This window comes from Leptonotus elevatus, chromosome 5 (assembly GCF_054856555.1).
Source record: "Leptonotus elevatus isolate MCC_2025b chromosome 5, RoL_Lele_1.0, whole genome shotgun sequence".
Lineage (NCBI taxonomy): Eukaryota > Metazoa > Chordata > Actinopteri > Syngnathiformes > Syngnathidae > Leptonotus > Leptonotus elevatus.
This window is the reverse complement of record NC_141243.1, coordinates 14792037-14805286: the sequence shown is the minus strand read 5'-3', so window position 1 is coordinate 14805286 and position 13250 is coordinate 14792037. Positions and strand designations below refer to the sequence as shown.

The 13250-nt window shown below is 41.6% G+C and overlaps 1 protein-coding gene across 1 annotated transcript in view; it reads right to left on the bottom strand.

Annotated features, from left to right (window-relative positions):
- Positions 1-13250, bottom strand: part of fam222aa (family with sequence similarity 222 member Aa) — a 67102-nt gene that overhangs the window by 23377 nt on the left and 30475 nt on the right. The window contains exon 2 of the mRNA XM_086076901.1: positions 3611-3753. Coding sequence (XP_085933027.1) covers positions 3611-3707 — 97 coding nt within the window. The 5' untranslated portion in view covers positions 3708-3753. The remainder of the gene's footprint in view (positions 1-3610; positions 3754-13250) is intronic.

Sequence of the window (13250 nt, the reverse complement as noted above, 5' to 3'; positions counted from 1 at the left end):
GATTGTGAAGCAGTTCTTTTTTCTGGAGCTGACATGTGGCAGAGTAATTGCTGTCTGGGCCAGAGAGGGGGCAGGTGGTGGTTGCGGGGGGGGGGGGGGGGGGTGCGGCTCTGTCAGTGTTACTCATCACTGGAGTGGAGGCCTTCCCTTCCCGCTCACCCTCCACTCCTCTCGGGTCGTCAGAGCCACAGTGGCGGGCCGTGATAAAGGGGAAGTAACGGTAGGGAGGGTTGCCTCTGGTGCACAGTGTGTGGGGTCAGTTGCTTCCATTCACCTCTCTTCCCCTGCATGGCCCCTCTCTCTCTCTCTCTCTCTCTCTCTCTCTCTCTCTCTCTCTCTCTCTCTCTCTCTCTCTCTCTCTCTCTCTCTCTCTCTCTCTCTCTCTCTTTCGTCTGGGCACCCTCCCTCTGGGGCACAACATGATGAGAGGCACTGGCTCCACGGCCGTCTCTGCCTTTCATGTCTCCATCTAGGCCAGCGGTGGAGAGACGCGGAGGCGAGGACGAGGGCTACAAATGTCACCCATAAGGAGGATTTAATTAAAAATGACAGCGGCTGGCGCAGGAGAGTGCAGCCACATATGCGTGGAATTTGGACGCAGTGAAAGCAAGTGGCTATGATTTATAATTCAAGTAATGCTCCGCACTGCCTTTTAATTCTATGACCAAAGGAAGAAAAAATATCAAAAGGCCGCCCCTATGAAGTTAATCCAATATGATATTTTTAAGGGCAGGCGGTCAATGGCTTTGTGAAAAGCCGGCTTCTCATAGCTCTCTCGCCATTTCCCTCACTGAGGCCGCCGCCTGCCGTCTCCGCCCCGCACGCCGCTCGAGCGCGCCTAAACCCCCAGACCCCCTCGAGCCCGGGCTGTGATAATGGAAACATCCTACTCTCCGCCTCCCGTTTCTCCTGCTAAGCTGCGCGCGCTTGGGGGAAATTGATTGTCTGGCGAGCTGATCTGAATGCTTCCAGCTGATGGCAGAGCCAGTTAAGTCCTTTTTTATTGAGGGTATGAGGGATTTTTAATGGGAGTCGCATCAATGAACTGTGCAGTCACTCGGCATCTGCATGCTGGGTCTTTTTTGTAAAAGCCTCCTCGTTCTCCCATTCCAGGCCTCTCACGCACCGACATACACACTTTAGTCACGGGACAGAAGAAGCAAATGACACATTTCACCTCTGCTTCATTGCCAGGTAATCAACCTCCTGTACGCTCACCTACTCACTGTGTCTTTGTGAGGGGTGAACTCTGGTATGGGTGCCTCCCAGTGTGAGGCTGGGTCACCTTACCAACACCCGCTGCTTGACTAAATGAGACTAAGACAAAAAAAAAAAAAACATGATCCTGCTGAGTGTGGCCCATGTCTGCGATCTAAACCTCTTGGCAATATGTTTAACCATCCTCATTATGAACATTAAGTCAGTTTGTGAGATGCTATTTAAATTTCAGGCTTTAAGGTCGAAAAGGGAAAAGGGAAAACTGAAGGTTTTTCTGTTACTTTCTTGATTTGAGTCTTGACTCCCATGTGTGAAAATAGGCTAATCCTGCAAAATTGGGAAGGAATGGATCAAGATGTTGAGGGCCTGCTTTATTTTTTCTCACTTTCATTCCATCATCCCATTTTGTAATTTGAATTTGTGCAGATTGTCAAACTTTGGTCCACGGGGTTCATACATCGTTTCTATGGTTAAAGAAGAAGCATTTTGTTTTAAGATCAAGATTATATCAGATATCTGTACTACTTATGTCAGGGGTCAGCAACATTTACTTTCAAAAGAGCCATTTTAGGCCAAATAAATAACAACAAAATCTGTCTGGAGCCGCAAAACATTTGAAGTTTTTGAAGATTGCGATGAAGGAAACAATGTGTTACTGTTAGTCTAATGTAGTGAGGGCCCAACAGCTAATTTGAGCTGCACCACAAGTTACACACATAAAGATGTGATAGCAAGATCCAATACTTTTGAGACTCATTTTCTTCTACCTTTTGTCTTCCTTTTTTTTCCTTCTTCCTTTTTTCACACTACTTTTTAAATGTTTTATTTTGTCTTGAAAAAAAAAATCAGTTTTCTGACTTTTTTTGGGACAATTCCATAAACATTTTATGCTAATTTTCTTTTGTTTTTGGACATTTTATGGTTACTTTTTAAACCTTTTCTTTTCTGCCCTTTTTATTAAATTTTGTGACATTTTTTTGCAATTTCATGGACATTTTAAATCAAATTGCATGGTGACTTTTTAGACATTTTAAGATAATTTTTTAACACTTTTTCATCTACCTTTCATCTCTCCTTTTCTGACAATTTAAACATTTTGACTGACATTTAAAAAAATACTTTATTATTCATTAATTCATTAAAGAATATTTTATCTCTCAAATAAAAATATGTAACAAAAAGTTATTAATTTCTACTTTTTTTTAATATCCACAGGGAGCCACAAGAGAGGTTTTTTTTAATTAATTTAATTTACTGACGCCCACTTCTGCTCATTTCTATACCGCTCATCCTCATTTGGGTCATGGGTGAGCTGGAGCTTTGCCCAGTTCACTTTGGGTGAAAAGTGGGGTACACCTCGGGCTGGTTACCAGCCAATCACAGGGCATAGAAATATGAGATCGAGACATACAGTATCTGGTTATTATTATATAGTTTGTACAACAGCATCAAGCAACGCAGACGAATTCTTGGGCAACCGCACCTGATGATGAATGTATTTTGTTTCTCTGATTTGAACACACCTTTAGTGAACAAAAAGCTATTCAAGTACATTAAAGCGCCTTATCCCAAATTCATTAATCATTTCCTTCAATGCAAAGCCAATCAGTGTAATGAGCTAAGTAGCAGAATCGCCATGGAGGAAGATTACAAAAGAAACACATCATTGAAGTCTGATGCTTTTCTAAAGCGTTGCATATTGTCCCGCCGTTGAAGAGACACGCGAGCTGTTATTTCTCAGTTGCTTCTCTATTAATCAGAAACAAAACAACTTCAAAGTGTTCATTATGCGTCACAAATTGCCACAGTTAAAACTGATCCCAAAAGCTTCAACTCGAATCAAGATCCAATCAATCCTCGACATGTCTGATTGCTACAGCTGCAAACTGGTTGCAACTAGTTCAGCAAGTCATCTTTGCACCATTTTGTGAGTGGACACAGGGTGGTGCTGGGAGAGCCAACGCAGCAGCTGTCATGCTTTACAGGCGGCCCCCGACCAGACACTGTAAATGTTTACAGACCCCCTCAGGGTCACGCAGGGCCATGAGGCACGTTAAAGCAGTGTTGACATGACCGCACAATCAGCGCGGCTAAACAGCCCCGCTCGCAATGATGGGCCAAACAACGCGACAATCTGGCCTGTAAAGTGCACATTTGCCCGTCCAACTGTTTGGAATTCCTCCGAGAAGCGAGGGATCGCGGTGACACAAACAGCAGAAACTGGAAAGTCTTTTTTTACGGTCACTTATTTACAGTCAGGGTTAGCGGTCTGTTTCCATTGTCCCTGACTGATTAACTGAGGGTTATGTGGACACGGTGTACACATTCCGACTCCATCCTGCAAATTCAACAAGCTCAATTCCCGGCCTCCCAAACCTTTTTGTGGACTCACATTTGCGTCCCAGGGCTTGCGGTGGTTCCAGGCTCTTGCTGGCACACGCCGGGTGCTGGGGTGGAGGGTTTTGCCTCCTCTGCAGACAGGCCAGCATGGCGAGGTGGGCACGGTATGACAGCCGGGGGAGTTCTGCGGCCAACCTGGAGCAGAAAAACACAACGTTGAGTGAAATCAGCAGCGGGATTTGAGGTCAAAGCTTGCATCCGCGATCCTGCTGGGACGTGGCTAAGTGGCGAAATGACGCTCACCCAGGATGCGTTTGGGAAAGCTTGCCTACATTTAGAGGGTTCTGCGCCGCATGTGTTGACTGATAAACATACACCTGCGCTGGTGGGGAGGGGGGTGGGGGGGTCGCTCGGCCGACCCTGGCTCAGTGCGCAACGTTGCTCCACACAGCTAGTCAAGCATATCTCCTGCCTATGAAACCCTGGTCACAACAAACACACAAGTAGCAGCACTTTAGCACATTCCTCTCAGTGCAGTGTGAATGTGGTGATTGATGGCGTTATCTATGGACAGGCGGAGGGGGGGGAAAAAAAAGAAAGAAAACAGCAGTCTGACTGCTAAGCTTAGCATGCAGCAGCCCTGGGGGGCTGTCACGGAGGGCCTTGGGGGACTGACTGGTGTCTGCGTGTATGTGGAGCCGTGTTCTGTACCGTGCAGTCGTGTGTGTCTATGAGCAAATGCAATGGCGAGGGTGGGGGAGACTGCCAACCGTACATCACAGCCGGTGACGGCGCTAATCAATCTCCCTCCAGGCCATAAATCTGTAGCTCCGCTCTCTCTTTTCCCCTACAACCACCTTCACTCAGGAAAAGTGAGGCAACGGCTGCTAGTTTCCACTGGGAAGGCCCACATCAGGACACATATTCACTATATGGACAAATGGATTGGGATACCTACACTTTCCACTGGGGGGGGGGAAGCAAGTCCGCGAGTAATCGAGTAGCTTGAGCCTACCCGTTTATTTGGTGTGCATGGTTGACAAGACAGTCAAGTGAGACTTAGCAAATGCTATTCATGACGCTAACGAGCTGCCAACGTGGTGAGACTTCAAAATGAAATCTTCCCTAACATAGTAATACACATGTTCATTCGCTAATTAAAGACACACACACACACACACAAAAAAACGAAAGAAATACGCTGACATTGTAGAATGTGACGCTTGTTCCTGGCGTTAGCGACTAGTAGCTAGCCATTACGCGAGTAGACTGGCAGGAGCCATCATACTACTTTTCGAAGGCACTTTAATAGTCAAAAATGATGATACTGACCGCCTGACACAGTTGCAGTTCCTATTGGTCCATTTTTGACACACCAGGCTTACGCAGATGTGCGGTTTCGCCGCCAAGATCCCTACTGTGGTTCTGACGTCACTCTCTCAACGCCACATTTCACTTACTAGTGTTACTGTGACTGTCACTAATGTTAATGTTGATTATAGGGCTTAAAGTAAAAAAAATATCCTGAGCCTGAACTTTTTCAGGGGAGCAGTGGTGCAGTGTCCAGCGTGCCGATTCGTTGTTCGACCAACATTAAGCCCTGAATTACTAGGGGTGGGAATCTTTGAATGTCTCACGATTTGATTCGATTCCGATTTTGGGGTGTGCTATTCGATTCAGAACCGATTTGCGATTCAAAATGATTTGATTGACAATGATTTTTGCTTCAATCTATAGATGTGCAAGGAATTGTAATGATCTACTCCGGTCTGACTCGCTAATGCTAATTAGCATGCTACTCGCAGCACTTTTACCACTCAAAAGAACGGCTCCACGCTGCAAAAAAAACAACTTTTATTGGAGTAACTTGATTGTGACTTTTTCCTTCTACTCTCTAATGTGGTTACAACTTAACAGTGTATTAGACCACGTGGAACCACACTACCCCTAAGTGGCCAAATCGGGTACAACATGAACAGCGCTCCAAATAGACAGTATAAAATAATTTAAATAAAATCTATTTTGGGACATCGTACTAAATGAGAATTGTGATTCTTATGAGAATACATTTTTGGGCACACCCCTATTAATTACTATTCGATTCGTCTCCATGGATGGACTGGGCATTTGGGAAACTCATGAAATTCCCGATGGCCAGTCCTCCCCAAGTGTAAGGTCATCTCTTTTATTATCCATTTATATTTTGCATAGTACAGTAGAGCACTGCGGGTTGCAGTTCCCTCTCGTGCTGCAGCTATCGAATGTTTTGGTATTCAAATATCCTACGGAAAATTCTATTGAATAATTAGGTATTTGGATAAAAATAATATTTGAGCAAGATGAAAGAACAATTATGAATACAGAAGACATAAACATATATATTTCCACTTACTAATGATCGACCAACTTTAATTTCTAGATAATTAACTCTTCTTCTTTTTTTACAGAAATTTTTAATGTGCTTAACTGCACATTATTTTTCTCTGTAGGAAGTTAGGGAGATTTTAGACAAATCTCTCGCCGTGGATTTTGGAATGACGTTCCGTTAAATATTAGGCGACCTCCCTCTCTACCCACTCTTAAAACACATCTTTGTTCTTTGGCGTTTGACTCGGCATGAGACTCCTCATTGTTTCAATGTTTTATGGTGCCTGCTGTATTTTGTTATTAATTTATTTATTTACTTATCTACTTGTGTTATTGTATTGACTTATTCATTGACCCACTTAAGATCATTATTAATTTATTCATTGGTGTTATTTTTGTTTTACCTGTCTTTATTCCATGACTGATTTTTACTCCATGTATAGCACTTTGTATGAAATGAAATTCCGAGATGAGTAGTTTTTGGTCTGTGAGACAAAGAGTGACGTCAGAACCACAATTGTGATTTTGACGAGCGTCAAGTGCACAATTGAGTGGGCTCGGTTTATTCAATAGGAATGGCAACTGTGTCAGGCTGTCAGCATCAAAGTGTGCAAATCATCACGTAGATTAGACTGCCTTTGAAAAGTAGTCCGATGACTCGAGCTGCAGCCGCTGGCACCGTTAGCACGCTAACACTGTAGACGCCCTAAACACTGGCAACAGGCAATACAATGTCAGCGTAATTAAGTCTTCTTTTAGTGCCCTTGATTGGCGATCGAACGTGATTTCTGTACAAACTTGTTTTGTTGATGTTGGTTGCAAGAACGGCAAACACACGTTCCGCAGGACGAGTCAAGTCATCCGTTGCGCCGTGGCCCCCGCCACTGCCAAAACGCTTCCGGGAACAACTTCAAAATAAAAGCATTCATTGGCATTGCGCATCACATATTACTTGGTATGGTTAGGTTTATTTTGAAGTTGGCCTTCTCTCCGCATTGGCGGTGTTTTGCCAGACGTGTCAAATATGTCAAACATTCACTTCTCTGGATTTGTCATTGCGCTAGTGGCTCTTACGGCGGAAATCCGGCACCGTGCCGGAGTACTTTAAGCCCTGTGATTACGGCAGAGTTTTTTCAATAAAATGTTCAGTTTTGATGTAACAAAAGGTTGTAGCTTGACAAAGGTTAGAGATAAAGGCATACTGTAAACGTTGCTTGTAGTGCTGTCACTATCGAACATTTTTAGAATCGATTAAACTATCGATTATTCAATCAATTACCCAACTAATCGGATTCATTTTAATTTTGCATTAAAGTGCATTACAAAAGCATAGTACTGTTTATTAACCAGTGATTGTTTTTTATGTCATACTTCGTATTCGTATAGTGATTAAAAAGGGTGATTGATGTAACTGTGTTAACGGTTTGTTATTGTTTTCCAAAATAAAATAAAAATAAGTTTGCAAATGTCTTATGTCTTTTTTCATGAAGGACTACAGAAATCAGTGAACAATTACTGTTGATATGCTGTAATCAGAGGATTTGGACAATTTTAAATAAGAAAATGGCTCCACACGATTACTCGATTATTAAAATAGTAATATAATCGATTAATTTTGACAGCTCTATATTGCTTGTTGCAATTTTGCTACTTTACTCCTATTACTTTAAAGGGTTGAATGAAATGTGTTTTTTTTCTCTTGTGTATTCATAATTGTTCTTTGACCAAGCATTTTTATTTTATTTGACCAGAATATATGATTGTTTAATAGAATTTCAGCAGTATATTCAAATACCCAAATTATAGCTTGCATCCTTTCCTTTCCACAGGAAGTGAAATTGAAAGTTGAACAACCACCGCCTTTTGCAACTTTCACTCTTCTGCGAAAAGTGCACAAAATTATGGAGTGTGTCTTTGGGGGATTTTTTTTATTTTTTATCCATTTGCGAGGCCTCGTTCCCAATCGAGTTGATCCCAAAAATGTTTGAGGTCAAGTTTTTCTGCACTAAAATCACCCAAGCATGTCTTTATGGGCCTTGCTTTCTCTGCATCCAAACAGTTCCTACAAAGTCAGAAGCAAATAATTATCCAAAATGTCTTGGTAAGAAGGAAAATTAAGATTCAGCGAGAACTAAAAGGTCTAGCCTGGCCACTGATTGATTAATTAATCAGGACTCACCCCAATATGCCGTTTATGTGCTGTATGAGCTAACTGCTCCCGCACCAAAAACCTCAATAATCGAGCAACATAGAGAGCATCGCTCATCATTAACAGTTTCACAATAGTGACTGATTACAAGTTGTCTAGTTGAATTATATACCAGACGAGGACAGTTAAAGCAAAACCACCAAAGTCTACGAAGTGTTCTTTTATGATAAGATTGATACTCCCTCACTCAGCAAATTTTTTGGGTTTCCAGGGAACAGGCAGTCACGCCGTAGAAAACTGGCAAAGTCCACTCACAGCTCGCATGCACGCTGCGCCGCTAAAAAGAATTGTGGCCTTCATATTAACTCTGCCAGAGTCTCATGTCCAAAACGCATCGCCATGAATCACTATCTTCCCAACCTCCTTTCATATTAAAACAAAGAACAGGAGCAAATATTTCATCTGGGCTGTCAGTGGCAGCGTCGGGCATATTATTGAAAAATGATTTCTCATGCACCTCTCACAAGCTTGTGTACTGTTATTTATTGCCATCGGCCCATTACTTCAGTTTTATAGATGACAATCTTACAAAGAAAGCAAGCAATTACAATGATTATCTATTAAATTAAAAATAATCCACAAAATGAATTTGGTATTAAAAGTTGTTGATAAATAAAAATAGCATGCTCGAAAATAGTTTAGCATTTTGATGAACACGGAGCAAAATTTATATTAGAGATATTCAATACTACATTTTTTAGACCGATACAAGTACTCAATGTATGATTAGTCACCGAAATTGATACCATGATTTTTGATAGATAACATTTCCAAAAATAAACAATGACCGATTAATTTAAAGAAATACCTATTTATTCCAATATAGCATTTTGTCTTAAAATTGCAAGAAATTCTTGGCAATTTTCCGGCCCGATACTGATACCTTGTATTGGTACTCGCCCACACCGAATTAATGCAATTTTATTTTTATTTTAAGTCAACACCCCCAAAAATTATTAACAATAATATGTGCTATGCAGCCCCAATATCAATTTACCAGCAAAATCCACCCCAGAAGGCGGCCATTTTGCGACTTGCTGTCGAGCGAAAATGACATCACAGTTGCTCAGGTCTCAGGTAACAACCAATCACCACTCAGCTTCAGAAAACAGGTGAACTGTGATTGGTCGTTGCCCTGAGCAACTATGATGTCATCTTCAGTCGACACCAAGTGGCAAAATGGCCGCCCCCATGAGATGGATAAAAACAACTGGATTTTGCTTCATAACTCATATTCCACAAATGTAATTTTAATCAGAATGTCGTGTTTAGGCTCGTGAGGTCACATATAACATATTATTGTCAAGAAACGTTAAAGGTTGACTTCACCTTTAATAATGTTTGATTGTAAAACACAATGTGTAAAATCATACACAATGACTACAGAGTCTGTTTCCACTCACACACACACATTGCTGATGGAAGAGAGGGGCCACTCTATTGCTCGCCAGGTGCTTGTGCAAAAAAAAAAAAAAAAGGTCGTGCACGGTGTCATTTCGTCTGGCACACGGGCGGGCAGGCCCAAACACACTTTGAGTTCATTACTGGCTGTTCACATAATCCTTTTCTGTGGGCCCTGTCTACGTGCTCACGAACGGCACCAGCAGCCCATCCTCACACACCATTTGTTAAAAGGCCGGAGAGGAAGGGTGCACGCGCGCGGTGTCGATTGAGACTAAAAGCTAGCTGGCGGTGGTAGTGCTTCCGGGGGGATGGGGTACTTCCACAGTTTTCCCCCGTCGGAAATGAAAGACAATCGCATAACTGCGCTCCATTTTTCTCCATTTGCTGCTCACCAAATGTATTTGGAGGCATTATGCTTTGCTGAAAAAGACCCACTTTTTTCAATTCAATTTCAAGAAGGCAATTTTCTCCCATTATTGCCTTTAAGAGCGGAGCAGAAGAAGCAAGTCGTTGGCTTGTTTGTCATGCCCCCCCCCCCCCCCTCCCGTCTCTTTGCCTCATCTCCTCCTTTCAGGTATCGCGCTGCTTGGCAGATGTCGATCAGCGGCAGGAAATTATGTTCCGAGCGAAACACCCCGACCCATCATAACAGCTGCTCCCAAATAGCCCGTCATGCTCGGATCCGACCCCCTTTGAATATGCTGAAGAAAGCGAGCGAGTAGGCGCATTCAAACCACCTGCACTTCACTTGCTCATCAAATCCACTCACAACTCTCCTATTACACCAGCGTGGCCGTATCGCCCAAGCCAGGATGTCTATCGTGATAAACGCTGCTGCTGGGTTTGCAGCGGGGGCGGGAAAGGATCAGTCCCACGGGATGAGGGAATAAGCCGGAATCAAGAGCCAGTGGGCTCGGCGAAGGGCTATTTCTTCGTTAAAAGGTTCTTAAACGGCAGAGGAGATCAGAGGAGATGTCTCCGCGCACCCAGAGCTGTCTTTCGAGATAAGCATCCTGCAAAGTGGAGGAAGGAACAAGCTGAAACAACTGAGTGTTTAGTTTGGTGTGTGCGCACGTTTTAAGATGGACTTGCTCAAGGGAAATGCTGGTAAAAGGGCCGATGTGAGGATCCTAAGGTACGATGTGTTTAATGTACTGCATTTCCACCTTATTTCTTAGGAAAATCTGTTAGGGCAAATGTACCGGTAACTGTTGCTAATTATAGGCCAGAAATGGGTGCTGACAAGGAATCCGTCAATGTACTGCAGACAAGGAATGCGTGAGCAGTGGTGACCACAAAATAGTCCACAAGAAAAATATTTTTAAGGTGCCTTACAGAGCACACAAAGAATGTTTAAAGTATAACACACACACACACAAGATCAAGAAAAAGAAAAGAGTAAATAAAATCAAGACTAGGGACTTCACATATGTTGAGAGATTGGTCTATAGATTCAATCAGGTTCCACTAATGCTGTCAGAATGAAACTCAGTGTACTCATTGAAAGTGATGGCACAACACTAAAGCTCAAATTTGAGGTCAATCGAAGCAGGGGTTCGAGAGCTATGGCCCGCTGAATTTGGACATTTCTGGTAAAATAGGGGTGTGGCCATCCTTTGAACACTTATATGGAAGGGACGACTGAGTCAGAAAATATAAAACAAGTATTGTTCAAAAGGGAATTCAACAAGGATTCCAAATCTACAATCATTACGAAGATTGGTGCATATTTTAGTAACTTGACCTTTTGACCTATAATTTGACCTTAAAATTGGCCTTGTGGATCATGTGACCTTAACCATTTTTTTTAACTCATTCACTGCCATAAATTCATTTGCACTATTTCTATTAGTTTAACCTTTATTTCTACTTTTGTTAACAAGAGGAAGAAAACCTAGATTTTTTTAAATTGTACATTTAGAACAGAATTTTTTTTTTTAATCGTGAGTTAATTACTAACGAGTAAAGTCATGTGATAAATTACAATAAAAAATTGTAATCACCTAACGCCATAATTTTTAATAATACATATATATTTTTTAATACAAATGTTAAATAAAAGAAAAGAAAAGATCATTAAAAATTAGGGACGTCAGGCAATTAATATTAATAATCGTAATTAATTGCATGACTTCGCTAGTTAACTCACGATGTGAGTTATAATGTACAATAATTTTTTTCTAGGTTTTCATACTCTTGTTAATAAAAGTAAATAAAATAAAAAGTTAAACTAATATGAATAGTTTAAATGATTTTTTTTGACATCTATAGCCATCAATGGCAGTGATTAAAATGAAATGTAATCACTTTTTTTGTTTTTGTTTTTTGTGTGATTTTGCACTCTAAAAACAGTTGGATCAAAAGTAACCCAATTATGGATCAAAAATGGACCAATCCACTTTAAGGGTCAATTTGACCCAACTTTTAGTGTAAAACAACTCATAAATATTGGTCAGATCCTTTACTTGGGTTCAAAAATGTGGTCATTTTGTATAAAACAAACGAGAAAGCTGGGTCAAATTGACCCATAAAGTGGATTGGTCCATTTTTTTAATCCATAATTGGGTTACTTTTGACCAAACAGTTTTTAGAGTGTGGCATGCCAGCGTCTTTTGAATGACATTAAGGATGAAGAGTCGGTGGGGGGTGCGGGGGATCAAAACTGAAGTAGTTTCAAACGACAGATGGATTTTTCACAAAATGGGGAATATAAATGTTGAAAACTAAATAAAATAATAATTATTGTTTGAAATATTTATTTATCTATTTTATATGACTGAACTTACCAAAGGAAATGTCTGCATGTTTATAGCTCAACTTGCTCTTCAGAACGCCAACCTATTTAGATGGAATCAAATAATTGACCCATTTCTTATCAACTAACTTAATCCATGAGCAGACCCACTCTTGAAAAATGACATGTGTTTTATTCTATAGTACTGGGCAGTAACATAGTTTACCAGAACCGGTAGCCAAAAAGATTTCTAAAGCAATTATGTCACTAAAAGTTGATGTTCTAAAGAGGTAAAAGTCAAAAGTAAAGAGTAAAGCTGAATTTAGTTTGAGAATTGCTTTGTCCTATTGCTATTATTTTTAATACATAGATATAAAAAACGAGTTCCTATTTAATTTAATGAACATTTTTAGTCCGGCTTTTTAAAAACATTACATAGCACCTATACTGAACATTTGTTTCCAAGTGTCACCCCCTTGGTGCTCCTGGTCCGAATCTAACTCCACGTTTTCCAGCGCGGGACCACATGTGGACCGGGATCCTGCCAGAGCCCCTCCGCCCTGATTTGGGGTGGGTGCGGCTTGAACCTAATTGAATGGTGACCCTGCCGTCTCACTGTGGGACACCCCATGCAGTGCTTTTAACAAGCTGCTGTGTCTCTTCTCCTAATAAGCCCAAACAAGTTAATCCAATCGACACACTCTAACCCTTTCCTTTTCTTTAACAAGGCACTGCACTACCCCGTAATCCCTCACCTACCCCCCCTTGTCCGTCACCACGCTGTCACACGAATACAGAGGGAGAGAAAAGGTTCCATTAGGCAGAGAGAGGCAGTAAAACCCTCAGCTCGCCACTTTCCACCCATCCGCACAAAATAATACGCAGTATATTGAAAAATGCACACACACATGCTCACATGTGCCGGTGTGAGAGCCCGTCCGTCCATTTGGACTTGGCATTCAATGAGCGGGGTTGTGC